General features: G+C 33.5%; 2 protein-coding genes across 4 annotated transcripts in view; one reads left to right on the top strand and one right to left on the bottom strand.

The window, feature by feature from the left end:
- Positions 1–1,104: 1,104 nt before the first annotated feature.
- Positions 1,105–25,411, bottom strand: part of LOC147405366 (Protein kinase superfamily protein) — a 48,779-nt gene continuing 24,472 nt past the window's right edge. The window contains exon 8 of the transcript XR_015175908.1: positions 1,105–1,147. The gene's annotated coding sequence lies outside the window, so the exon portion shown is untranslated. The remainder of the gene's footprint in view (positions 1,148–25,411) is intronic.
- Positions 9,018–18,575, top strand: LOC147405368 (pyruvate dehydrogenase E1 component subunit beta-1, mitochondrial-like). 3 transcript variants are annotated; one of them, XM_086433122.1, is made up of 15 exons: positions 9,018–9,173; positions 9,435–9,541; positions 9,645–9,719; positions 11,192–11,272; positions 11,365–11,391; positions 11,500–11,562; positions 11,744–11,830; positions 13,632–13,757; positions 14,109–14,242; positions 14,342–14,414; positions 14,545–14,610; positions 16,365–16,403; positions 16,527–16,651; positions 16,747–16,861; positions 18,149–18,575. In XM_086433122.1, the coding sequence occupies exons 2-15, from the start codon at positions 9,491–9,493 to the stop codon at positions 18,215–18,217; spliced, it is 1,131 nt and encodes a 376-aa protein (XP_086289248.1). In that variant the 5' UTR covers positions 9,018–9,173; positions 9,435–9,490; the 3' UTR covers positions 18,218–18,575. The 3 variants fall into 3 exon arrangements, with proteins under 3 accessions (XP_086289248.1, XP_086289250.1, XP_086289249.1); XM_086433124.1 differs by having other exon boundaries at positions 9,026–9,156; XM_086433123.1 differs by having other exon boundaries at positions 9,030–9,173; positions 9,356–9,541.

The following is a 25,411-nucleotide window of genomic DNA, read 5'->3' as shown; positions in this document are numbered from 1 at the left end:
ACATCGAAAGTGTTACATGTATTCACACAACTACCACGTAATGTTGACAAAACGTTATCAAATTGCCAATATTACGTGATGATTTTGTCAACATTAGCAACGTTTCAGAATACCAAAAAAATTTCTAATTATATAGGAATTTACCATTCTTATTTTTCTTCTTTTATCCTCTATTTTGATTTTAATTTTTGTGAAGAAAGTAGGGGGATTGTCAGAATTCACAAATCCACCTTCATATCAGCTAGCATGACCCCTCAAAAAACATAATAAGGATTTGTTGTTAACAATGAAGGGTGTTAAGTTGCTAAACCTACGTCAAGCTGCCACAAATCCACTAAAAAATAGCAGTCAAGGCCCAAAGCTTCATGCATGTTGCGATATGTTTTTCTCCTCGATTGTTCTGTCTAACAAATAGTTATACACTTTAGCTAATTTGTGGCAGTTTGCCATTGATTTAACAACTTAACACCCCCCATTCCTTAACAGCAAATTCTCACTATAAACAACTTGAAGTTTTTTATCCCTCAAGAAATAATATCGAAGTTAAGCATGCACGCAAGGATGCCATAAACTCGTTGTGTGTGGAAAGCGACAACTTTGTAAATTGGTGAGTGCTAAAACGTGGAAGCCAATCCCTACTTTCACCTATTTGTTTGTACAACAACAACATAAATAAAGCCTTACTTCAAAGACTTGGGTCGACTAAACAAATTCATGTTCCTTCGTTCCACTCTGGCCAAAGCCAAGTAATTTATATGCCTTTATCATCTCAGACAACTTTCTCTTAATTTATCATCTATTGGAGTTACTCCTACATTTTCCCGTTTGTAATCGTTTCTAATTCTCTCTTTCCTTGTGCTTGCTTATGAAAATATTAATCAAAAAGTGCCTAATTATCATAAAACATAAAATCTAAGTTACGGACTCAGTTGATCCCAACATCATTTCCCCCAAACCATGGCATCACAGCCTCCAACGATAAGACAATTTTTATGGACAAATGATCATGTTCATCAATGAAGAAAAATATCTAGTTTGTGCAACAAATACTGGGCCTCAAAGAGATGAGAAATAAGCTTTCGAATAATGCATAGTTGTGGAAGATGTTATAATGAAATTATTTTCTCATTGTCTATTGTAGTAACACCTACCATCCAAAATCTGTACACTTACGAACAGAAATATAAAGTCTGGTTTGCATTGTGTCGATTAAAAACCAAACAATTTTATGAACGATATTTTAATAAATTGACCCGAAAACAAAAAGGAAAACATGATTCAAGAACTAACCCAAATGAGCAACTAATCAAGCCAAAAAACAATTTCAGCTGTCCTCTTCCACGTAGATACCACATTTAGGGCCCAAAGCTTCATGCATGTTGTAATACGTCCCAGTTTTGAATTTTCAGCGAAGTTTTTTATCCCTCAATAAATAACATCGAGGTTAAATGAGCAAGCAACGATGCCTATTAAGTCCTTCAAAATTTACAAACAATTTGTGAGGGGGACAAATTTCTTGATGATCTTGAATATTTTTAATTTATAAGTAAGTCCTTCACACTTTTGGGGGGGGGGGGGGGGGGTAAAAGAAAAAATTAATTTATGAATAACTCCGTAAAATTTTAAAAAATTACGCAGGGGTAAAAAATTTATTTTTAAGTAGCTCCATCAAGTTTCATAAATTCTTGTGGGGGCAATTGCCCCCACTGTGAATCGGGCCCTGGCCATTGCCGCGTTAGGTGTGGAAGGTGACAATTTAGTAAATTGGTGAGTGCTAATACCTGGAAGCCAATCCCTAATTTCACTCATCTGTTTGTGCAACAACAATAGAGCCTTATTTTAAAGATTTGGGGTTGGCTAAACTTTTGTGAGATGTCTAGTAGTATTCTTATTGGACTTGGACTTCAAAAGGCAAAATGATATCAAGGGGCACCTTTTCTGTGAGGCTCCTTGTGCCAGAGGTCAGAATCTCTAATTTTTATATCGTTGATAATGAATCTTTTCTCCCTCTCCTCCGTGGCCGTAGGCAATTATGTCGTACCACATAAATCTTGTGTTCATTTTTCTTCTTTATTTTTACTCTGGTTACCCGTAATATATATAGAAAAGGTCCCCCTTGATACCCTTCTGCCTCTTGAAGATAGTTGTTGAACTGCTGTTAGGTTTATACATTTTTGACTTTCTGGGTAGTTTGTTCATGTAAAGGGGCATTTGTGATCGAAGAGTTTCATTGGAACTCTACAGTCTACATATTTGAAGGAGAAATAATGGGTTCGCTTAACAACTCGACGTAACAACTCGACGTCTGTTTCATGAAACAGAAATGATTAAGAGAATGAAGGAAATACTTTGTGGATGTCTCTTCATTTGGTTTAAGATCATCCAAATATTTGACACCATTGAGTTGAGGTGGACATGCTTGGTCTTGACTGATTCAAATCACATATCCAACAAAGATGACATCTTTGCTTTACTTTGTCGTCACTCTTTTCAAAATTGTTGGCTTTAGTAAGATTAGAAGTTAAATTTGGTGAATTCTTGTCTTACGAATATAAAACCAAACATTGTGCTAGACATTTTTGAATATATGGGTTAGAAGTTTTGGAATAGTAGAGGGTAGGTCCAATGTTTGAAACCCAACGAAGCTATGAATTCTTTGGGGCCACCCTTGAGGATTCAGTTGACCCTCGACTCAACCATTTGCACGTAGGACTTTCTGAGGAGCGGTACGTGCGACCATGGGATTAGTGTCAACCGAAGGGTGATGATACCCACGATAAGGTGGTTTCCATGCTATCACCTAAGGGTAGTTTTATTATTACATTCTTTTTAATATTTATATGATTTTATTATTACATTCCTTTTACTATTTGTTCTCAATTTTTATTTTTTTTAAAGCTTATTAGTACTTAAAGAAGGCTCTAAAGGGATGAGAGGAAGGCCAAAATTGGCATGGATCAAGGTGGTGTGGAAAAATTTGAAAACACATTGTAATGGAAGATATGGTCTTTGATAGAATGTCATGGCAGAACACGATTCATTTTAGTCAACCATAAATCTTTGGGTTAATGCTTAGCAATTAGGCTGTACCCATTGAATTCCATTTCCCTAAATCTTTGACAAAAGATCTTATTGGTGTTGATGTTTTCAAACAAAAAGGAAAGAAGTTCGGTACAAATAGGCAATACCCATTGAATCTCATTCTTGTTGCCTTGGCATGTTACCTCAAGGAATTTGAAGAGTACATGCACCATAAGTTTAAGGAAAAAACATTAAAATAAAGTACCATTAGCAATGAAGAAGTATCGTCGTTACATGTCATACATGAATTCTTATTTTATATAATCCACTCATTATGCCATGTTGTACTTAAATTCCCTAGAATAATTAGACTAAGAAGAACTATAAATAGCAAGCTAGAAGCATTATAAGCTTGTGACACAAAGAAAGGATGTTGAAAGTGATAGTTAGTGTTACGAGCATAGTCACCAAGTCGGGGTTTGGGAATAGTCGGCTAGGGAAAAGGTTGAAAAAAATCGGAAAAAAAATGAAATAGTGTTAGGTCAATGTAATTTTTTTGACGAAGTGGTGTTATCATTTATATCATCAAATCCTATTTTAGACTATAAAAATAAATGATCTGTGAAAAAACTCTTTTTTTTTTTAAATAGCGATTTTTTTCACAAAGTCGTGAGTTAACCACCAATCTTTAAAATTACAACTTTTTGAAAAAATCAATGACTTTGATGACTATGGTTATGAAGTCATGAGGCCTTGTGAAATTGGGCTGTCATACATGGGTAAAAAATTTTCACAACTAAGAGATTGGGAAGATGATCCCTTGGTAGCTAGGCCAAAGAAGCTATACAGTTAATTGCTTGTTATATGAAAAATAAGTTGTGTACCAGAAGCGGGTCTTGCAGCACATTGTGTCAATGTGGTGTCAACCTCTTTGGTCTTTTGGAACCGGACTTTATACTATAGAATGTTATATCCTTTGTTGCACCATTCAAGTTGATATGTTTCTTGGTTTGAATTAAAATCAAGTTTTGAACTTGAATCTTGAATTGTACACCCCCAAAAGGAAGGGGAATGTTGAAAAAAAAAAATTGAAAAAACACGTTCTAGTCTTTGTTGCAGAATTTATAAACTATACAACCCTCGTTGAATCATAACGACTTACTTTAATTTTGGCCCTTATGGGTAGTATTATCTTGAAAAAAAAAAAGCTGTGTTGAATCTTTCTTGAAAAATAACCTAGAATTCGGTCTTCATTATCCATACACGAACCATTTAAATTACAAATGTCTCTTACCATGTAAAATTATAATACCATATGACCCTTGAAACTACTTTAACTTAGCTAGTTTTTTAAAATTACAAAAATTATATTTATATTGTGTTATCTTCGAAATCCCTTTAGTTAATATGTTAAATTAAAAGAAAAGCTTTTATAATATATTAAATGAGAAAATATGATGTAATATTCGATTATTTATTTGAAAATATTAAAGTATTTATATATATATAAAGTTAATCATGCATAAATCCTAATAATTTTTGTATTATTATAAAAGAGTCAGTTGAGATAACCGACAAAAGAGTGCAAGATGAGAAGAGGCATACCTCTCCGCAACTAGCCCAAGAAAAATTATCTAAGGGTAGTTTTATTATTACGTTCTTTTTAATATTTATATGATTTTATTATTACATTCCTTTTACTATTTGTTCTCAATTTTTTTTAAAACTTATTAGTACTTAAAGAAGGCGCTAAAGGAATGAGAGGAAGACTAAAATTGACATGGTTCAAGGTAGTGTGGAAAATTTTGAAGACACATTGTAATGGAAGATATGGTCTTCGATAGAATGTCATGACAGATCAGGATTCGTTTTAGTCAACCATAAATCTTTGAGATAATGTTTAGCAATTAGGCTATACCCTGAATTCCATTCCCCTAAATCTTCGACAAAAGATCTTGTTGGTGTTGATGTTTTCGAACAAAAAGAAAAGAAGTTTGGTACAAATAGGCCATACCCATTGGCATGTTACCTCAAGGAATTTGAAGAGTACATGCACCATAAGTTTAAGGAAAAAACATTAAAATAAAGTAGCATTAACAATGAAGAAGTATCGTCGTTACATGTCATACAAGAACTCTTATTTTATATAATCCACTCATTATGCCATGTTGTACTTAAATTCCCTAGAATAATTAGACTAAGAAGAGCTATAAATAGCAAGCTAGAAGCATTATAAGCTTGTGACACAAAGATAGGATGTTGAAAGTGATAGTTAGTGTTACGAGCGTAGTCACCAAGTTGGGGTTTGGGAATAGTTGGCTAGGGAAAAGGTTGAAAAAAATCGGAAAAAAAAAATGAAATAGTGTTAGGACAATGTAATTTTTTCAACGAAGTGGTATTATCATTTATATCATCAAATCCTATTTTAAACTATAAAAATAAATGATCTGTGAAAAAACCCTTTAAAAAGTGGACGATTAAATCACGCTTTTTTTTTTTTAAATAGCGATTTTTTTTCACAAAGTCATGAGTTAACCACCAATCTTTAAAATCACAATTTAATCACAACTTCTTAAAAAATCAATGACTTTGGTGACTATGGTTACGAAGTCATGAGGCCTTGTGAAATTGGGCTGTCATACGTGGGTAAAATATTTTCACAACTAAGAGATTGAGAAGATGATGCCTTAGTAGCTAGGCCAAAGAAGCAATACGCTTAATTGCTTGTTATATGATAAATAAGTTGTGCAACTGAAGTGGGTCTTGCAGCACATTGTATCAATTTGGTGTCAACCTCTTTGGTCTTTTGGAACCAAACTTTATACTATAGAATGTTATATCCTTAGTTGCTCCATTCAAGTTGATATGTTTCTTGGTTTGAATTAAAATCAAGTTTAGAACTTGAATCTTGAATTGTACACCGAATGTTGAAAAAAAAAAATGAAAAACACGTTCTAGTCTTTGTTGCAGAATTTATAAACTATACAACCCTTGTTGAATCATAACGACTGACTTTTATTTTGACCCTTATGGGTAGTAGTATCTTGAAAAAAAAAAGATGTGTCGAATCTTTCTTGAAAAATAACCTAGAATTCGGTCTTCATTATCCATACTTTCATCCATTAATGAAAGTAGTTTCAAGGGTCTGAATGATTAAAATAAAATTTTAAATTATATTCATATTATCCTTTAATTTAAAATATTAACTAAAGTGATTTTGAAGATAACACAATATAAATATATTTTTTGTAATTTTAAAAACTAGCTAAATTAAAGTAGTTTCAAAATCACTTTAAAGGAAAAACTTTTATAATATATTTAATGAGAAAATATGATGTAAAATTCGATTATTTATTTGAAAATATTAAAGAATTTATATATATATATATATATATATATATATATATATATATATATATAAAAGTTAATCATGCATAAATCCTAATAATTTTTTTATTATTATAAGAGAGTCAGTTGAGATAACCGACAAAAGAGTGCAAGATAATAAGAGGCATACCTTTCCGCTACTAGTCCAAGAAAAAAATATCTAAGCATCCGACACCAAATTACAAACAACATCCCATCTAAAAATATAATCTTCAAAGAAAACCCCTCTACTTTTCTTGAAAGATTTGCTCCAAAAATACAATAAATACAAGATCAAATTAATAATAACCTCTATCAAGCATTCATTGTCTTCAAAGATTCTCCATTTACGTCCTTTCCAAATTTCTCAAACAATCGCAAACAGCATCAAACTCCAAAGAATACACTTACAATTAAGGAAAGGAAATCCCAACTGAGGTCAATTTTCAAGATGAAGATATACACCCTTTCACTCCAAACAACTGAAGAAAGTAAGACCAAACTTCTCTTGTTATAAAATAATGGAGCATTAAATGATTCAATGATTCATTGTTTCTTAAGGCACGACACATGACTAGTCCATAGAACCCTCTCCTTATAGAAATTACTAACCGTGAAAATCCCCTCCCTTCCACCAACCCAAGTCCTTCCATCTTCCTTTGCTAGGTCATTCAAAGTCCCTGATACCTAATGTAAAAGAATAGCCACCTCCAAGATCTCTCAATCATTAAGTGCCTTTCGTAAACCAAGATCCTGATCCCCCACACTCTTAATCCTAATTATGTCACCTACTAGTATTTAATAACGTAACCCACCCATGGGTTGCCTAAGTGGTAAGGACGAGCACGTGAAGTGTGAGTTAGGCGCACGTCACAGGTTTGATTTCCCTCTTGGATTTTCTCATGATTTAACTGGGGGATCATGACAGTGAGTTGTTGTGGTAGTTCTCCCCGAGATTAGTCGTGGTGCGTGATAGCAGGCCCGGACACTCGGTTAGCACAAAATAAAAAAATAAAAAATAACATACAATATGCATATGGGGGTGAGTAGATGAAATAATATATTTTATAATGTAGATGGTAGATGGTAGGATAAGTACAGATCCACCGTTGAGGCTCTCCATCAAATCGACAGTCAAGATAAAGAGGAAAATCATAGATTTTCCTAGGATAGGTAAAGATCCTCTAAGGATTAATATGCTTCTTCCTAGGGATATGTTTTCTTGGAAATCACTAGCATCCCAACCATGAGTTTGATGGAGAGCCTCAATAGCCCCCCCCCCCCCCCCCCAACACATGTATCAGCATAGAATCAATTGATCCCCTCAAGATACATATAATTATAAATATATTTGTATGTATCCCAAGGCAATTGATCTACGATTTTGTGATGAGGGTGTTAGAAAATCATTACACAATATGACATCCCCCTACTCTCCTACCACATAATCATTAGATCATTTGCCTTGAGATATGCAGAATCATAAATCCTTTTGGTATGTACTAGGGGTGTAAGTTAATTCGGTTCAAACCGAGAATCAAACCAAATAATATATTTTGGATTGGTTTGGTTCGGTTTAGACTAATTAACAGTTCGGTTCGGGTTTAAAAAATGAAGAACCGATGAATTCGGTTTGATTCTTGATTTAGACTTAATAAAAAATCGAACTAAACCGAAAATCAAATCAACAACTAATTTTAAATAAAATATAATTGTTTTTCTTTTTAAAACCCTAAACTACTTTTCCCTCTTTCATCGTTCCCTCCTCTACTCTCTCTCTCTGTTGTTTCTTGCAGGTGAGGTGTGGTTGCGGGCTGCGCTGCCTCTCAACTCCAGCGGTCGGGATCTCTCTCTCTCTCTCTCTCTCTCTCTCTGCGGGGCATACGACTACAGGTTACCTCATGGAACTCATTTGGTTTTGAGATGGGTTTTGTAATTTTGGAAAAAAATTTTAATTTTTTTGATAATTCTTAGAAACTCAAAAAAAAAAAATTTTAATTAATCTAATATTTATGTGGTCTCATAATTTTTTTTTGTTTTTTGGATTTTTAATTTTTCATAATTCATGTGTTTACATAATTTTATTGATAAATTTATGTAAGAATTTTTTTTATTTTTTTTTATTTTTTACAACCCATGGAATCAAACCAAATTAAGGTCGATTTGAGTTGGTTTAGTTCTAGATCAAATCGGTATGATTCTTGTTCCCATATAATAGAACTAACTTTTGTCGATTTGATTATGATTTTACTCTAAACCGAATCAACCTGAACCAAGTTGCACCCCCTCAAAGCAAATGATCTATGATTATGAGACGGTGGGTAGGTATGATTTTGCTAGCACGTGTAGCACGCTCTTATTAGATTTGTACGTTTTTTAGTGACCCACACAAATTGGCACTATAAACCGAACGTTTTAAGCCTCTCCATCAACAACATGACTGGTAGGATTCGAGGACAAATTTCCTAGAGATCATTTTGTATCGTCTAGGGATGGATAACTTCTTCCTAGCGATACATTATGTTTGGACTCCGTAGCATCTCAACGGTCATATTGATGAAGATAGACTTACTTACCCATTTTAATTTTCAAAAATAAAAAATAAAAATTGCTTATAAAATCCTACATTCCTACCTACCCTCCCAACACGTGCATTCCTCTCCGAGACATTCAACAAAAAACACTTCAACTTGACGACAATTAATCTCTCTCTCTCTCTCTCTCCACATAATAAGAGAGATCGATTTCGATCTTAAGAGAGCTAAACAGGTGGATTCTCCTAATCGGTTAGTTTCTCGTTTTGATCTCTTAGATCTGTTTCCATGGCTGATTCAAACATTTTAATTTCTCCCTGATTTCTTCTGCTCTTTTTTTTCTCTTTGATTTGATTTGAATGAAATCTAACATTGCTCATTAGTGATTTTTTATGTCTTCTCTGTTTAATCTTCGTTCTTTCGTTGAATTATAGGTTAATAGAAAATGGAAACGATAGATCAGAGCTCTTGATGCTGATATTTCATCATTGTTTTCGGATTGTGAAATTTCAGGTACAAATAATTTTGTTTTTGATCGATTAGGGCTATCTCAAGTGAAAGAAGGAAAGATGTGGGGGATTATAAGACAGAAAATTGGTAGCGGAAGCATTACTGCTTCGGTAAGACCTAACGTTTCTGTAATTAATTGATTTTGGTTTTGTGTAATTTTAATTTCGATTAATAGTTTGGTTTGATTAAAGAACATTCTGTATTTTATATCAGATTCTAGGGCAGTCTTTGCAGAGGATGCGACCTGCGGTGTCTGCATCAAGAAGTTACGCAACCGCCACTAAAGAGGTCTTTCTGAATTCTGTTAAATTTTGTTTCTTTTTCTTTTTCTGGATTCTAATTTACTCCATGAATAATAGATTTCATTTAGTTTTATTTTTATTATTAGTAATGCATTATATCTTATTATATGGAATTAGATGGTCATATTGGATCGCTATCTAGAGCTTAGCGATGTAACTGATTTCAATCTCAATATTATCATTCTGTTTGAGCTTTTTTTTTTGTTTAATTTACTTGGTGCACCCAAGGTGTAATACCCATAGTCACAAAATTTTCCGAATAAGGGCCTTGCTGACTAAATCGATGAATCAACGAATTAATTGGCGATGTATCGATTAGTCATAGAATACGGTAACATATTTGCACTTCAGCTTCAAAATTTTATTTTCTTCAAGATTCAAATTTCAAGAACAAGATGGGATTTTTGGAGAGGTTAAAAATGATGGGTTTTGATAAGAAACCCCCAAAAAAATCAGTAGTACATTCTCTGAATTACTCAAGCATTTTTCACGAATTTACCCAAATTAATTGAATTGAACCTCCTCCAAATAATTACCAACTCTGCAATTTGTTACTAGGGTAATACCCTGCTTTGGGACAATTACAAATTTGGGTTTTGAAGGGAATACTGTGATAATTGCACACACCGGAGGTGGAATCGTCATTTGATCATTCCAATATAGGGGGCTCGTTTGACTCATTGTAAATGTGCAAGGAAGTTCTGCTGATCAATTGTAGCTGATTGCTCTTATACTTGGATTTTGATTTAGAGTGGCACAAAAGCTAATTGTTCCATCAAAGTGTAGTTAGTAATACTCATATCCATTGTTACATACTTGATACTTCTCTATAAATAATTCATTCTCTCATTGGTTGATTTTGGGCTTCTATAGTTCTTCTAGTATGTGAATGGTCAATTTTTTTTTCCTTCCATATTTACTTTGAATTCTCGCTATATAAGGAAATTCAAGAATAAAAATGTGATTCTAATGCAATGCTTCTATCAGGAATGGATTTACAGTGGGGGCACTTCCCCCTACAAGAAATTTAAAACAAACATAAGGATTTATATGCTTCTATGACTGATAACAATGGCAGAAAAAAAAATCCGCTGCTATTTCCTCCACAATATTTTTTAAATTTTGTTAAGGGTCTTAATTGCCCCCATATAGCCAAAATCCTGGTTCCACCCGTCTTCTATCTGTTTGTCGAAGTCTTTCTCTCTATCTCTCTCATCAAATTTATGGTGCATTAGTAATGAAGTGAGCCCTGGGATTTGACGGTGGACTTGAAACTATGCAAGTGGAAAGCATACGATGTTGTTGAGAGTTGAGACATATTTTACCTTAATCTAGTCACCCTTCTCTTTGTTTCTCGACCCGAGATTTTTTAGTGTTTTAGTGGCACTGATGTATATTCATACTTTGTGTAACAACAGCTTGGTCTTATATTATGAAAATTTATAAATTTTCTCCCAGATGACAGTGCGAGATGCTCTAAACTCTGCACTTGACGAGGAAATGTCTGCTGATCCAAAAGTATTTTTGATGGGAGAGGAGGTAACAAGGACAAAGGACAAAGAACAAAAACATTTTTTCAAACAGCTTTCTTTTTCTTTTTCTGTTCTTATTTTTTTCTCTTCATATTGCAGGTTGGTGAATACCAGGGAGCATACAAGGTTAGGCTTCCTTGATAAGATAGAAACATAATTCTTTTCATCTTTGAGACGATTGATATATTTTGTTTCTACTGCTCTGAAAGTCCACTTCACCTGCATTTTGTGTAGATTTCTAAAGGCCTCTTAGAGAAGTATGGTCCTGAGAGGGTTCTTGATACTCCAATCACAGAGGTTGCTCCTGATGATTGAACTATCTAATGGATTTGTTGTTCCTTTGTGGAATCATCGTGGTTGATCTATTTAATCATTTTTCTTTTGTCAGTTGGTATATTTGAACTTGCATTGAGATACTTTTTCTCTCTTTTAGAACTAGTTATCACCTCACAACATTTATTTGTCGCATCTTTTGTAGGCTGGCTTCGCTGGAATTGGAGTTGGTGCTGCTTATTATGGTCTTCGACCTGTTTTAGAGTTTATGACATTTAACTTCTCCATGCAGGTTAGATTTCTTTTCTATTGTGGTTGTAATATTTTAATGCTCATTTGAAACATTTAGTCCAAAAAATAATTAAAGTTTTATAAAACTGTATATTAAAGCATCTTTCTCTAGATTTTTGTTTCATTAGTATGGATTCCATGCATAGTTGTCAAAAGCAGAACCTAGGCGCTGAAACAGCCACCTAGCCTACTCAAGCACCCAATGTTTAAAGTGGGATTTTTATAAATAAATAAATAAATAAAACTGTTTTTCTTTATTCTTTTTAAAAAGACCATGGTTTAGGATGTTTTATTAGATTTTTTAAAACATAGGGATGTCTAAAATATTCACCATAACTTTGAGGGCTTTATAAAAAGATCTTTGTATTATTTATACTTCTAAGACTTCTCAAAGTTGAAAGTTAGGGCTCCCTTTCAAGTGGAGGAGGGAGATGACAACAACGATGATGGTGGTGGTGACAATGCTCCAGTTAATTGAAGGGATGAGGACATTATTGACTTCAGAGTAGAGGATTTTTGTTAACTTAGTTGATATCTATGAAAACTAAATTAAAGATACTCTATTTACATATTTTTCTTAATTGTCACTGTGATGGATTTTAAATTGCAAATGTTAGGTTTTCTTGTTGGGTCATGGGTTTTAATTGATTATTGACTTGCAAATATTGATATTTGTCAATATATTTTTTTCCTATTTCTTATTTTTTACATTATTTTTAATAAATCTATAAAAATAAAGGGACAATTTTTGTTGTTGCCTAGGCCCCACTTAACACTGTTAACAACCTTAATTCCATGAATTGCTATTTTTCTATACTTATCTTTACATGTGACCATGTAACCTCATTGTAATCGAAACGTAAAACCTTTTTGGTAAAATCTTAGGAACTGATTTGGAGTTCTCAAAAATGTCCAGGACATGATGTATAGAATCATTCTGTTAATTTTCAGGTTGTGCTTAATGTTTGAAAAGAAAAACATTGGTTTCTGTGATAACAGTGTTTGGTTAGAGAAGCTAGATAATGGAAAATTTTATTTTGATAAAAAAAATAGAGCAAATTAAAAGTGATTTTAGACTCAGATCAGAACCTACCTCAGTTCTATAATCTATTAGTATTTAGCTTCCATAATAGGAAACAAAATTTTAGACTGTTACATGGAAAAAGCTTTTGGGTGTTAAAGATAGAGGGAGGGCAATATGATAAAAGTTAATGGAAGAAAAATATGTAAAATTGTGGCTCAATGTCGTAGTTCAATTGATTGACAACTTCACTGCAACCATGAGGTCATAGGTTAGATCCTAGATTACACTCCAAAAATGAGAAAGGTGCCTGGATCATCGTATTACAAGTCATCGAAACTAGTGATCCATGTTCCGAATCATGCTCTAAATTATCCCGTTACCTGACAAGTACAATATGCTGGGGGTTTGTCTTGGTTTTGTATATTTTTTTTTCTCTCTCTTTGCTTGTTTTGACTCATGTCTCGGTTTGTATCGTACCATCTCTGGTACATATCGGTTTTCAATGTACAAAAACTAACCCCAGACATGCAAACCTTGTTCTACTTATACATAATATCTGGACTATGCCTGTGGTTTGAGCTAATTTTTGGTATTGATATACATGCTTTACTAATATTCGAATGTATATATTCTATCACTAAGATGTATGCTTTATTAATTAAAGAAGTGAATTAAATATGTATTAGTAAGGCTTAGAGTGATATTTTTAATTCTAAGCGAATGTTTGTTTGTATTCTCACTGATTTCCTGCTGGAACTGATTTTGGATGTTTTTGCAGGCTATTGATCACATTATTAATTCTGCTGCGAAATCAAACTACATGTCTGCTGGTCAGATATCTGTTCCAATTGTTTTCAGAGGACCAAATGGTGCTGCTGCTGGGGTTGGTGCTCAACACTCCCAGGTAAGGGCATTTTATTAGTATGTACACGTTTTTTTTTTCTGTCACTGAAACCTTCTCTTAGATAAGTGTTGTCTCTTGGTAGATCTTCTAGATTTTTCCAGTCATCCTCATCGAAGCCTTAATTCCCAAAAATTTGGGTTTGGCTGAACGAATCCTGTTTGTTTCTCTCTTTTCCTTCTTAGCATAGTTTCAACTTTCAAGATTTGGCATGGGTTCTTCTGTATTAGACCTGTTTTATTACTCCTACCTTGGCCTTCAGATTCAGAACCCATTTAAGTTAAATTCTATCTAAAAGTAATTTCTGAAACAAAAAGTAATATTATAAAATACTCACCTCAAGATCATACACAGTGTTATGCAGCATGGTTTGGTGCCTGTCCTGGGTTGAAAGTGCTAACCCCATACTCATCGGAAGATGCTCGTGGTCTGCTAAAAGCTGCTATTAGGGACCCTGATCCTGTTGTTTTCCTTGAAAATGAGTTGCTGTAAGTAGGTCCCTGCATTATAATCTCAACATGTGAAACTTGCAGTGTGACCTGATTAATGTAGATTTTGGCACCTTGATTGTGAATCTTATGCTCCAGATATGGTGAATCTTTCCCTATTTCTACAGAAGCTCTTGATCCTAGTTTCTCTCTTCCAATAGGGAAGGCTAAGGTATGGTTTCTGGAGATTTTAAAGAGTTACTAAGCAGATTTAACCACCATCACCATCCAATCCTTGCACCAATTATTTGGGACGGTCTCTGTTAATGCTATTTTCCCTGTCCCACATTTACTATTGACAGATTGAGCGAGAAGGAAAGGATGTGACTATTACAGCTTTTTCAAAGATGGTTGGTTATGCTCTCCAGGTTTGCCTTCCACTCTTGTTCCGATGTATAAGATCTAAGGTCTGAATGATTTTAGACATATTATCTAATGGATTAGTTACAAATATGATGTGCCATGTGTTTGCATTTCAGTGGCCATATATATCTTACCCAGCTACATAAGAGTTATTGGTTATAGGTTTAAAAATTTAAAGAAGGTTTTTGCAATGTCTCAATTGGTTTGACTGCCTCTCTTTAAATGACGAAGTCACTTTTGTTGTTGATGCTTTCAAAGGATTTTATACTTGTAATAAAAATCTTATTTTATGGGTGAATTACAAAAACATGTGATGAAATCATCTTATTTTATTGGGAGAGTACATGTTCCAAACTATTTACAAAGTCAATAAAAAGCATTTTTGATAACTAAGTTGTTCTTTTTTAACAGTTAAAAGGCTATTTGTAAATACCATAAATGCCTTTTATATTAATTTGGTGAAATACCCATTTTGCATGTTATCTTAGTGATGGGGACATCAGAGATCATGGACCATTATTTAGTAGGTTTTGTAGCTCATTAATGGATTGGATGAATTTTAAGGATATAATTTTTTTAAATTTATTTTAGGTTATTTTAAAAGTTTATTATTAGGTATTTTAAGTTTAGTAGAAGTTTTTTTTCAAATTATAAATTTTACTATTTTTGGAAGGTTTATATTATAGGAAAGTTAACTTCAAGTATAAGGTAGAGTCAAGTTAGATATCCTTTAGGTTTTAGCAACTGGTCTTTTCTATTCAAACAATGCAATAAATTATTTTAGGGAGACAATAAATGAATGGATAAAACAATTACAAAAGATTCTGTTTTTTTCTTGCTTGAATATTGGGGTATTCAACTTGGTGATGCCATGGAAATCATTGGTGTAATTCCAAGGTAAATCTGTCATCTTTTTATTATTATTTTAATTCTTTGGACCATAAAATAGTCCAGCCAAGCCCTTCTTGGGTCGCAAGAAACTTCCCAAACCTACCCTAGTGCATATATAATCTATCAAAAACCTGTCCCAATTAATTTTAACATTATTGCAATATTTCGTAATTACCCTTTAAAATATAATCAATTGGCCTTGTGAAACCTTTCACAATGACAAATAAAACCTTTTGAGCCTAAAACCCTTTTTATAATTTGTCTTTCTTCTTCATCACCACCTAACTGATCTTTCCCTCACTCTTCTTGAAGTAGAATAGATCTAGAATTGGTAAAACCTAGGTTGTCCTACATGAGTTTAATTGAGCTAGCATAAATGGTTGTAATAGTGTCACAAGGAGATAGAGACTTTGAGGCATGGGCACAGGTTTGACTTTTTCGAGCATCATAGGATCTAGGATTAAGTGAACCACCTCAAGGTTATTCACTAGATGATGACCGTAAGTGGTTGAAGCATGGGTTCTACTTTCTATTTTGGGTAAATTCTTTTAGGACTTCATTCAGGTCTCAGAAGTTGAATGTACCTTTTTTTTATTTTATATTAATTTTCTGAAGCTTGGGCTTTGTTGCCTTCGACTGGTCTCTTTTGAGATGCCAAAGCCCCTGGGCTTTTATTGCCTCATTTGGAGTTATAAAGGTTTTTTCCCTTTACATTTATGATAAAACCAGTGTTACTGAATCCACCTTGACTGGCTGAGTTTTTTTGAAGTCTTTTAAAGGTCCTTCAGTTTAAGTCTTCTGTATTTTGTTAGAATGGTGTCATTGTGTGATCTTTGTTTGAAACTAATATGAATATCCATGTATCCAGGCTGCAGAGATTCTCTCAAAAGAAGGAATTCGTGCTGAGGTAGACACATAATGGAAAGGATACAAAAATTCCCAGTTTATCAGTATGGCTTTTGCATGGCTGGAAAAAAAGTTCATGTTTTCACTCCTGAAAATTAATAATGACCACTCTTTATTGATATAGGTTATAAACCTCCGTTCGATTCGGCCATTAGATAGATCCACAATCAATGCTTCTGTTAGGAAAACCAATAGATTGGTTACAGTTGAAGAAGGCTTCCCTCAGCATGGTGTTGGTGCCGAGATATGGTTTGCTTTCTTTTTCCTGATACACACTACTTTTTGTTTCTTCTAAATTTATTATTCTAGGCTTAGTTATTTTGGAAGTGTGGTGCTTTCAACAGCGCATCAGTTGTCGAGGAAAGCTTTGGGTATCTTGACGCCCCTGTGGAAAGGATTGCAGGAGCTGATGTTCCCATGCCTTATGCTGCAAATCTTGAGAGAATGGCTGTCCCTGAGGTCAATTATTTTCTCACATTTTTTTCTTCTAATTAGGAGCTCTATTTTCTTTCGGATGTGTGGTGAATTTGAAAATACATGTTCAATATGATATAAACTACAATCAATCTATATAATAAAACACAACGGTGGGTCCCACTCTGCTACATTTTTGTGGGGGATAAACGTCCCACATCAACTACAATGGAGTGGGGTCCACACTACATTGCATTTCCTCTTGCCCCCTTCGACTTTATTCTTTATTGTCTTTTCTCTCCCCCCCCTACAATTTTTTAATAATATCCCTCCAATTTTACTATCTTTCCTCTTTTACCCCCCTTTTCAATAATACCCCTCTAACTTTACCATCTTTCCTCTTTTACCCATTTAACTCCAAAGTGGATGCTCGTGCCGTAGGCACAAACAAACTTTAGTCTATGTAATAAAACACAATGGTGGACCTCAATTCTACAATTTCGTAGGATATAAAGATTGAGACAAATGAGTGGGTTGGATTCACACAACTTCACATTTTATTTCATCCCCCCCCCCCTCTTCCCCGTCAACTTTATTGTCTTTCCTCTCCTCCCACCTTTGTCAATAATACTCCTTTAACTTTACTGTATTTCATCTTTTACCCCGTTAACCCACTTTATTGTCTTTTCCCTTTTCCCCCATTAACCCACTTCATTAATATTACTATCTTTCCTCTTTTACCTCGTTCACTCACTTTATTGTCTTTCATCTTCTCCTCCTTTCTTAATAATTACCTCTCCAACTTTATTATTTTCCCTCTTCTAACTCTTTAATCCTAAAGTTTTTTAATAATACCCTCCCAACTTTATTATTTTTTCACTTTTACCCCCTTAACCCTAAAGAGGATGCCCGTTCCTATGGCACGGGTAAACTCTAGTGGTCTACAAATAACATGGCTATTTACGAAAAATGCACATACAAGGTTTCTGGGAACCATCCATCAAAGGGGTTCTACCCAGGTGGTCTTCCACACCAATATTGACCGTCAGATATGATGGGATAGTCCATATGTTACATGTTACATTGCATTCATCTGGTCAGGTTGATATTTGGCCCAATTGAGTCTTGTGGGTGGAACCCAGAGACAGTTGGTCGCTGTCTACTTATGTGTATCACTTCAATGCCAGTGCAGTTTCTATTTTGTAAGCATCGGACCAACGACATTCTGTGAATTTTCCTAGTTAGATCAAGCATATCCAATTCAGTCTGTCGTGAAAATCTAACTCATTTTCTTTTCATGTTTTTTTCTGATATGTGTGTTGCCTTGTGCAGGTTGAGGATATTGTCCGTGCAGCCAAGAGGGCATGCTACAGATCGGTTCCAATGGCAGCTGCTGCTTAGCTTAAAGCATCAGAATCATCGTGCCCTGTTTTATCTTCTTTTTTGTAAGTGATCACGTTCACAACCCAACAGAGAATGTGTAGTTTGGCACATTGTTGAGGTTGGAAAACATTTAAACCAATTCTTTTTGAAGAAAATTTGTACTATTTTTTCCCCTCCCAATATCACGGTTGGGTAGAAAACACTCATCTGTGCAGAACACATTGGGGGAAGATGGAAAAAAGATTTGCTGTTTCACCCATGGGGCTGTTGTATTCGATCTTGCTAATAAATACAATAACAGCAAAGCTTTATCCCAAAGATTTGGGGTCGAATCTTAAGCTATTGAAAGTTAGTTTATATATGCTTTTACTATATCTATCTACGTTCTTTTATGTCATAACATCTTGTTAGTAATTATGTGGGATCTGTAAAGTGTACATCATTTGATTGCTCGGAGATTTTGTCAAGCTGTTAAGTAATTCTATGATCACCGGTACAGCTTTCACATATTTTGCACTTTAAAAATATTAGACAGTGTGTGGAAGAAGCCACGTAACTACAAAGAGTTGGGAAGGAATGAATGGGCCAAGCCTTTAAGGCAAAATAGTTGTCAAATCCAAGTCTTTATTGAGAATTTGAGTTAAACTAGTTTATTTTTGTGGAAAGGTAGAGGTTTTACATTTGATCCAAAACCCCCTAAGTTCATGTTTAGAGTTGGTTTAAACTTGTTATTGCTATTTATTTATTTATTATTTATTTTTGGGATGGGTAGGCTGGAACGACTTCGAAGTTGCTTTGCAATGTGTGTATTTCTTCTATAAGGCCCATGAATCTCATGTTGGAGACAATCCAACCTTTAAATGGGTCATCCTCATTAAGACATCTTCATTGTCGAAAAATTGTTTGTCAAATCATTAATCATATGAAAACGTTTAGCATGAATTAACGAGTTAATTTAGCCACTAACCCATGTGTTTTGTCTTATATGGGTTAAAAGTTTCGGAGTGGGCTGATTTTTTGTGAGGTTGATCTAAGAATGATCAATATGGTACAAAGATCATCTTCACAAAAAATCAGCCCATTCTGAAACTTATAGCCCAATTTATTTGTTGAAGAATTGTGGATCATCAATTGTTATAGTTAATTTGTAAATCACTTTTGATGGGGTTAGAAGTTTCAGAATGTGTTAATTTTTCGAAAATTTTAGTCCATATAGGACTAAACACGTTGGTTATGTTATTGGCTCTTGAACCTGATCCATTTCTCTATAACTACAAGATTCAATCATTTTGTAATTCTTAATCTTGTCAAAAATTAATTTGAAGTTGAAACTCTTGAATTTTCCAAATAAATTATTTTTATAGATTAATTTTTGTATATTGTTAGTGATGTTAAAAACGGGCAGGTATTTAGTCGAAATTAACAGCCCAAACAGGTGTTTTAGATATTTATCAAAAGCAATATTTATCCATTTAGATATTATTTCTATTAACCAAAAATGGCACTCATTATAATTAGATGGCCACTTTCGTTATTTTACTTTTATATCATTCTTACGAACCTCCTCAAAAACAAAGCCGTTTAAAAGGTACAAAGGTCAATTGAGTACAATCTCTTCGTGTACCTGTTTTTGTAAAAATAAATTAAAAAACATCAAGACAAATATATGGCTCTTCTGAGTCTACATGGCACTCTTACATAAATGAAATATCACAACGTAGAACGACTTTTTGTGCTTTGGGATTGAATTATGATTTTTTTTTTTTAATAACAGAAGACATTTTTCTAATCGTAGGCAGTTCGATGTGTTTGATTTCTAATAAAAATGTGCCTTCGAGACCCCGTAGTTTGCAATAGGAATGGGACACCACTCTAGACGGTCACTCTTAAATAATTAAAACATCACAAAGTATAACGACTCTTGTGTTGTGGGGACCAATTACGATTGGTACATAAGGACCTCGTCAAAATAATGCTTGACATCACTCCAGCATTATTCTTTCAAGAAACTTTATAATATGACGTTCCCCTCGAACACCCCCTACACCTCTATCACAGAGCCGTAGATAATTTGCTTAGGATACACAAGAAAAATATTTATGATTCTCTGTATCCCAAGGCAAATGATCTACGGTTCTATAATGGGGGCATCATATTATCACGACTCTGCTTTCAAATTATGGCCAACCAACCACACATACTCAAAGCTGAAAACAAAGGATATAAAGGCTTTGAAGATATCGGATGAATGTAGAAATTGATCAGCTTATACAATCTACAAGTCTCTCTCTCTCTCTCTCTCACACACACACAAACACACACACACACACAAGCCATTATGGGCTTTGAAGTGCGGAAACTCTTTCATGTTGTACTTTTTTTCCCTTGACATCCTACTACTCTCAAGGACCATAGCTGTCGAAGGTAAGCCCCATTTTTTTTTTTTAACTTAAAAATAATGATATCTATTGATACATGGTTTTCAAACTCGATGCGGCGAGTCATCTTGATCTACCAAAAAAGAAAATGTGGGTCCTCCACATACATCATTAGATATCAAGATGACTAATCTGATAGTTTAAAAATAGGGAAAATTACCATTTCGTGAACAGAATATGAAGAAATTCTCATTCAAACACATTTTTTTCCTGCTATGGCTGGCGTCACATACCATCCACCTGCATGTAAGAACAGTTAAATATATCATTTTATGTGGAGGGGCATATTAGAGACTTGAAGGAGTGACCTAGGGAGCAAATCCAATCATCCTTACCATCTCAACTAACCTTTTGCGGGTCATTCAAACGCAGTATTCATTTTAATTCCAGAAACATAAATGCAGATCTCCAGAAACATATATGCAGATTGCATGTTTTTTAAAGTGACGATCTCGCTGATAAAAGATAGCAATCCTGCTACTTTTTAGTGAGATTGTCACTTTTCAAAAAATACGTGTGATCTCGCTAGACATGTTTTCGGGTTAAAATGAATGGTGTGTAGGAATGAAAAATTCTTCAAAAGTTGGTCACATTTTTGTAATTATCTCTTAAAAATATTGGTCGAATCTATGAAAACACGGACGTGTCAAGTCGGTTTAGTATTTTTTGATATAATCAGTTTTTTAATGATTTAAATGGATGTTTGTAATCTAAGCATCCTCTTATCTCACCTAATAGTTAAAAAATAACAAGTATTTAGAGTAATTAATTCTAAACTGGTTTAAAAGACTTGATTTGTCCAAGATGATAGATGTACAGGTTTTAAAAACCATGTATAGTTGATTGAGTAAAGCTCACTTCATGATTCAATCAATTTTCATGATAATTTTTTACCATTAGATGGATACACAAAATCAGTTTTTCTATGAGTTCTAATTGAAGACATATCAAATGGAAATTGATGTTATTTAGTAAATAAGAATTATGATACAAAACATCCCACGTTTATTTAATCTACCCATCTAGAATTTTGATATGGTGTATCACAATTCTTCTTTACTAAATAACATCAATATCTCGATTAGTAATTTAGTATCATTGCTGAGAACGAATTGTAATGAGAAAAAAAACTATCCCTATCCGTAGAGTATAAATTAATGGATTAATTGGTTTGTTATAAAGAAAAGTTGGTGTGGCAATATAAAATCTCTAAAAATGTATCTACATTCCATCTTAGGCATACGTGGACCGGCGCAAATGGCTCTTGTTAGTCAGCCTCCACCACCTCCTTTGGTTGATTTCAATCGATCACAACCGCCACAAAGAGTACTAGTATCGATGTTTGGCACAACGTTTGACAAACTTTAGGGCTGCTGAACCGCTCCCATATATATATTAAGGAGTAATTCTAAAGTGAAAAAAACAAAGAAATTCAAATTCAAACATGCTTAATTGACGTGGAATATGCACATAACTATAGATTTTTCTTTTCTTGTGTAAAAGGAATTTAATTTTAAATAAAGATATTTTCGTCAAGAGAAAAAATCGTACGAAATAAATCTCTTTTATAATAGGTAATAGATTATTCTTTATTAAAATTGGCTGTAAAATATCTTTTATCGAACTTTCCTAGGCTTTTTTTTTTTTTTTTTTTTTTCTTTTTTGGACATGGTATCCCCGTTGATAGCGGACCGGGCCCCGGTTCATCAGACAGTCCATAGGTCAGGCCTGATCCAGTTTTTCCCAGTCATACCCGACAGGACTAATCCATGGCCACATGCACCTGGCCCACACAGCAAATGCGGCAGTTAATCAAGTGAACTTTCCTAGGCTTGACCTATGAGAGAGGCCCTCCCTCAATACGACGGCTAGGATTTAATGAGAAACACAAATTTCCTTGAAATTAGATTCAATCTGATAGGGTAATATATATATTTCGTAGGAATACATTTTTCTTGAGAATCTCTACCATCCCAATAGCCATGTTAGTGAGGCTAGCATTTTCCTTCGAGTATCCTTGATATTTGTCTTCCATCAAACCTTGAAAGAATAAGCAAATGAACAAATCAACATAGAGATTCTAATTCTATTGCCACACCAAAACACCCCGATTCACATGATATTGACAATGGATTACATTTTGGGGTGCTCTAAGTAAAAGTTGGTGAGGAAAAGAAGCTCTCGTCAACATATTCAGAGTTTTTTTTTTTTTTGTCCTTTCTTTATATTCTTATTTTATTTTTTAGAGAGATTTATTGGCCAAACCCATCTATTGCATTTTTATTAAAAATCTCTCTTGGAATTCTAACAATTCTAGGGGAATGCTTGGAAAGGGACTCACATTATTTTTAAAATATTACATATCTATAATACTCTTAGTTTTTTAAATCAAATATCTCGTGTATCCTCTCTTTCCTTCTCAACATTCCTAAAATCGCAACTGAACCAATGCAACATTGCCCATTGACAATTAATCCAACATCATAACCTACTCGATTTCATGGTGAAACTCAGATTAAAAATAATAATTATTTGGGTATGATCCTTGATTTTGGGAGAGAATCAATTTTGAGAAGAGAGAGGATATAAGGAGGTGTTTGATTAAGAAAAATATTTATGATTTTATGTATCCCGATGCAAATGATCTATTATTCTATGATGGGGGCGTCATATTATCATGACTCTTGATTTAAAGAGTTGAGAGTATTATAAGCATTTAGTGTTTTAACATGATGTGGGTCACATTCTAAGGTTTGTTAATAACAAACTTGAAAACATAAGGTCCCTATGAAGTTCTTGTCAAAACACCAGGGGAGTTTTTGTAATAAAAATACAACAAATGTATGTATCTCGTAAATCTCTCTATTTGTATTTTATTTTCATGTTGAAGGGTGGATTGTTAGAGATAAGCTCAAAACATATTTAGTACTTTCTGTTAACATTGAAGGTGTTAAGTTATTAAATCATCATCTAGCTGCCACGATGGCCCCCAAAAATAACATTTAGAGTTGGGATTTAGAGCGGTGTCCCATTCCTATATCAACATCGGTGTCTACATGGCATGTATTTTTTGTTGGAAATTAAACATACCGAGCTGCATGCCATGTAAAAATGGCTTAATTAGGAGCCTAATGTGTTTTAAACTCAGCCCAATGCGTTTTAAACTCCTACAAAATCATGCCACTTAGTCACCGTTTCTATTATAATGGAATGGGATAACTTACCGGATCCTGATTCTAGCATTTAAGTCCCAAAGCTTCATGCATGTTGTAATATGTCCCTGTTTTTTTAATCTTCAGCCAATTCTAAGAAGTTTTTTATCCCTCGAGAAATAACATTGAGGTTAAACATGCAAGCAAGGATGCCATAACCATAGTCACAAAGTCAGAGTAAGGGGTTTACATCCACAAGGGAAAACTTCAGAAAAAAGTTGAAAATGGAAAAAAAAAAAAAAAAAAACACAGAAAAAAGTGGGAAAAAACGATACAAATAAAAGATAAAAAAAAATATATTAAAAGTTATGTGTGTATATATATATATAATGAAAATTCATAAAATCTAATTATTATCATCAAATCCCATATTTTTACATTTATGAATCATCAAATTCTATTATTTATCAACCCCACATTGAAAAAATAAGAAAGTGTTTAATTTCTTTTCCTATGAAAAAAAACAAAAAAAATAGGAATAAAACGATGTTTTTTGTCACAAATGAAAAAAAAAATCTTGTTTTTTAATCATTTTAGTCGTCAAAGATGTGAAACATGTTTTAAACACTTTTTTTTCAAAAAGTCATCGTTTTTTTTACTATGGCCATAATATCGTCATTTGTGGAAGGTCACTACTTAGTAAATTGGTGAGTACTATAACCTGGAAGTCAATCCCTACTTTCACCCATTTGTTTGTGCAACAAAGGTGTTGTTTGTTAAACTGAAAAAAATAAGTGCTGAATAACATTAAGCGTTGAAACTTATAAGTACTGGAAAAAAAAATTTGTTTAGGTGTTGAATCATGTTTGTTACACATTGCTGAAGTTGGTAAATTGTCTTCGTTACCCTTGCAATCATATTATACATTGTTTGCATGTTTCAAATGTCTATTTCTTATCAAATACAATAAAATATATTATTTCTTATAAAATTAAAATACAATTCATTTTTAAATAATAAATAATACTCAAATCTTCAATTTATAAATAATAATTTTTATTTATAAAAGCCCACAAATTTCAAATTAAAACTAATAATGTCATACAAGTCACCAAAATTTGAAATCAACATTAAAAGAACTTAATTTTGGATGAATAATTTTCGATGGAAATGAAGGATGTGTAATTATAAAAGCACCCTATGAATTAATAAGGGCAACCCACACCATAACCAATTTTTTTTTTTTTTATATGGGTTAAAGTTTTTGGAATGAACAAATTTTTAGTAAGGATGGTCTATATGGTCTAGAGATCATCCTCACCAAAAAGCAGTCCATTTTTAAACTTTTAACCCATCAAAAATAGTTTTTTTTTTAATGGACGATTTACGGTTCTTGAACTTGTTTTGATAGGGTTAGAAATTTCAGGAAGGGTTGATTTTTGATGAGGATGATCTTCTCATTGTAGAGATCATCATCATCAAAAATCAATTTATTCCAAAAATTTTAACTCATATAAGACAAAATAATTTAGCCATGGTGTGGGTTTATTAATTTGTGGGGTGCTTATATACTAATGAGGAGATCATCCTCACCACAAATCAACTCATTCCAAAACTTTTAA

This window comes from Akebia trifoliata, chromosome 3 (assembly GCF_017979445.1).
Source record: "Akebia trifoliata isolate Shusen 1 chromosome 3, ASM1797944v1, whole genome shotgun sequence".
NCBI classification, from domain to species: Eukaryota; Viridiplantae; Streptophyta; class Magnoliopsida; order Ranunculales; family Lardizabalaceae; genus Akebia; species Akebia trifoliata.
Note: the sequence above shows the minus strand (reverse complement) of the source record. Positions and strands in the feature narration are given on the sequence as shown.

What these genes read in the sequence shown, in the direction of transcription:
- LOC147405368 (XM_086433122.1), top strand. Translation starts at nt 9,491, where the DNA reads ATGTGGGGGATTATAAGACAGAAAATTGGTAGCGGAAGCATTACTGCT. An exon ending in AATACCAGGGAGCATACAAG is followed by an intron (nt 11,392 to 11,499) that starts GTTAGGCTTCCT and finishes CATTTTGTGTAG; the next exon opens with ATTTCTAAAGGCCTCTTAGA. An exon ending in TTCCAATAGGGAAGGCTAAG is followed by an intron (nt 14,415 to 14,544) that starts GTATGGTTTCTG and finishes TACTATTGACAG; the next exon opens with ATTGAGCGAGAAGGAAAGGA.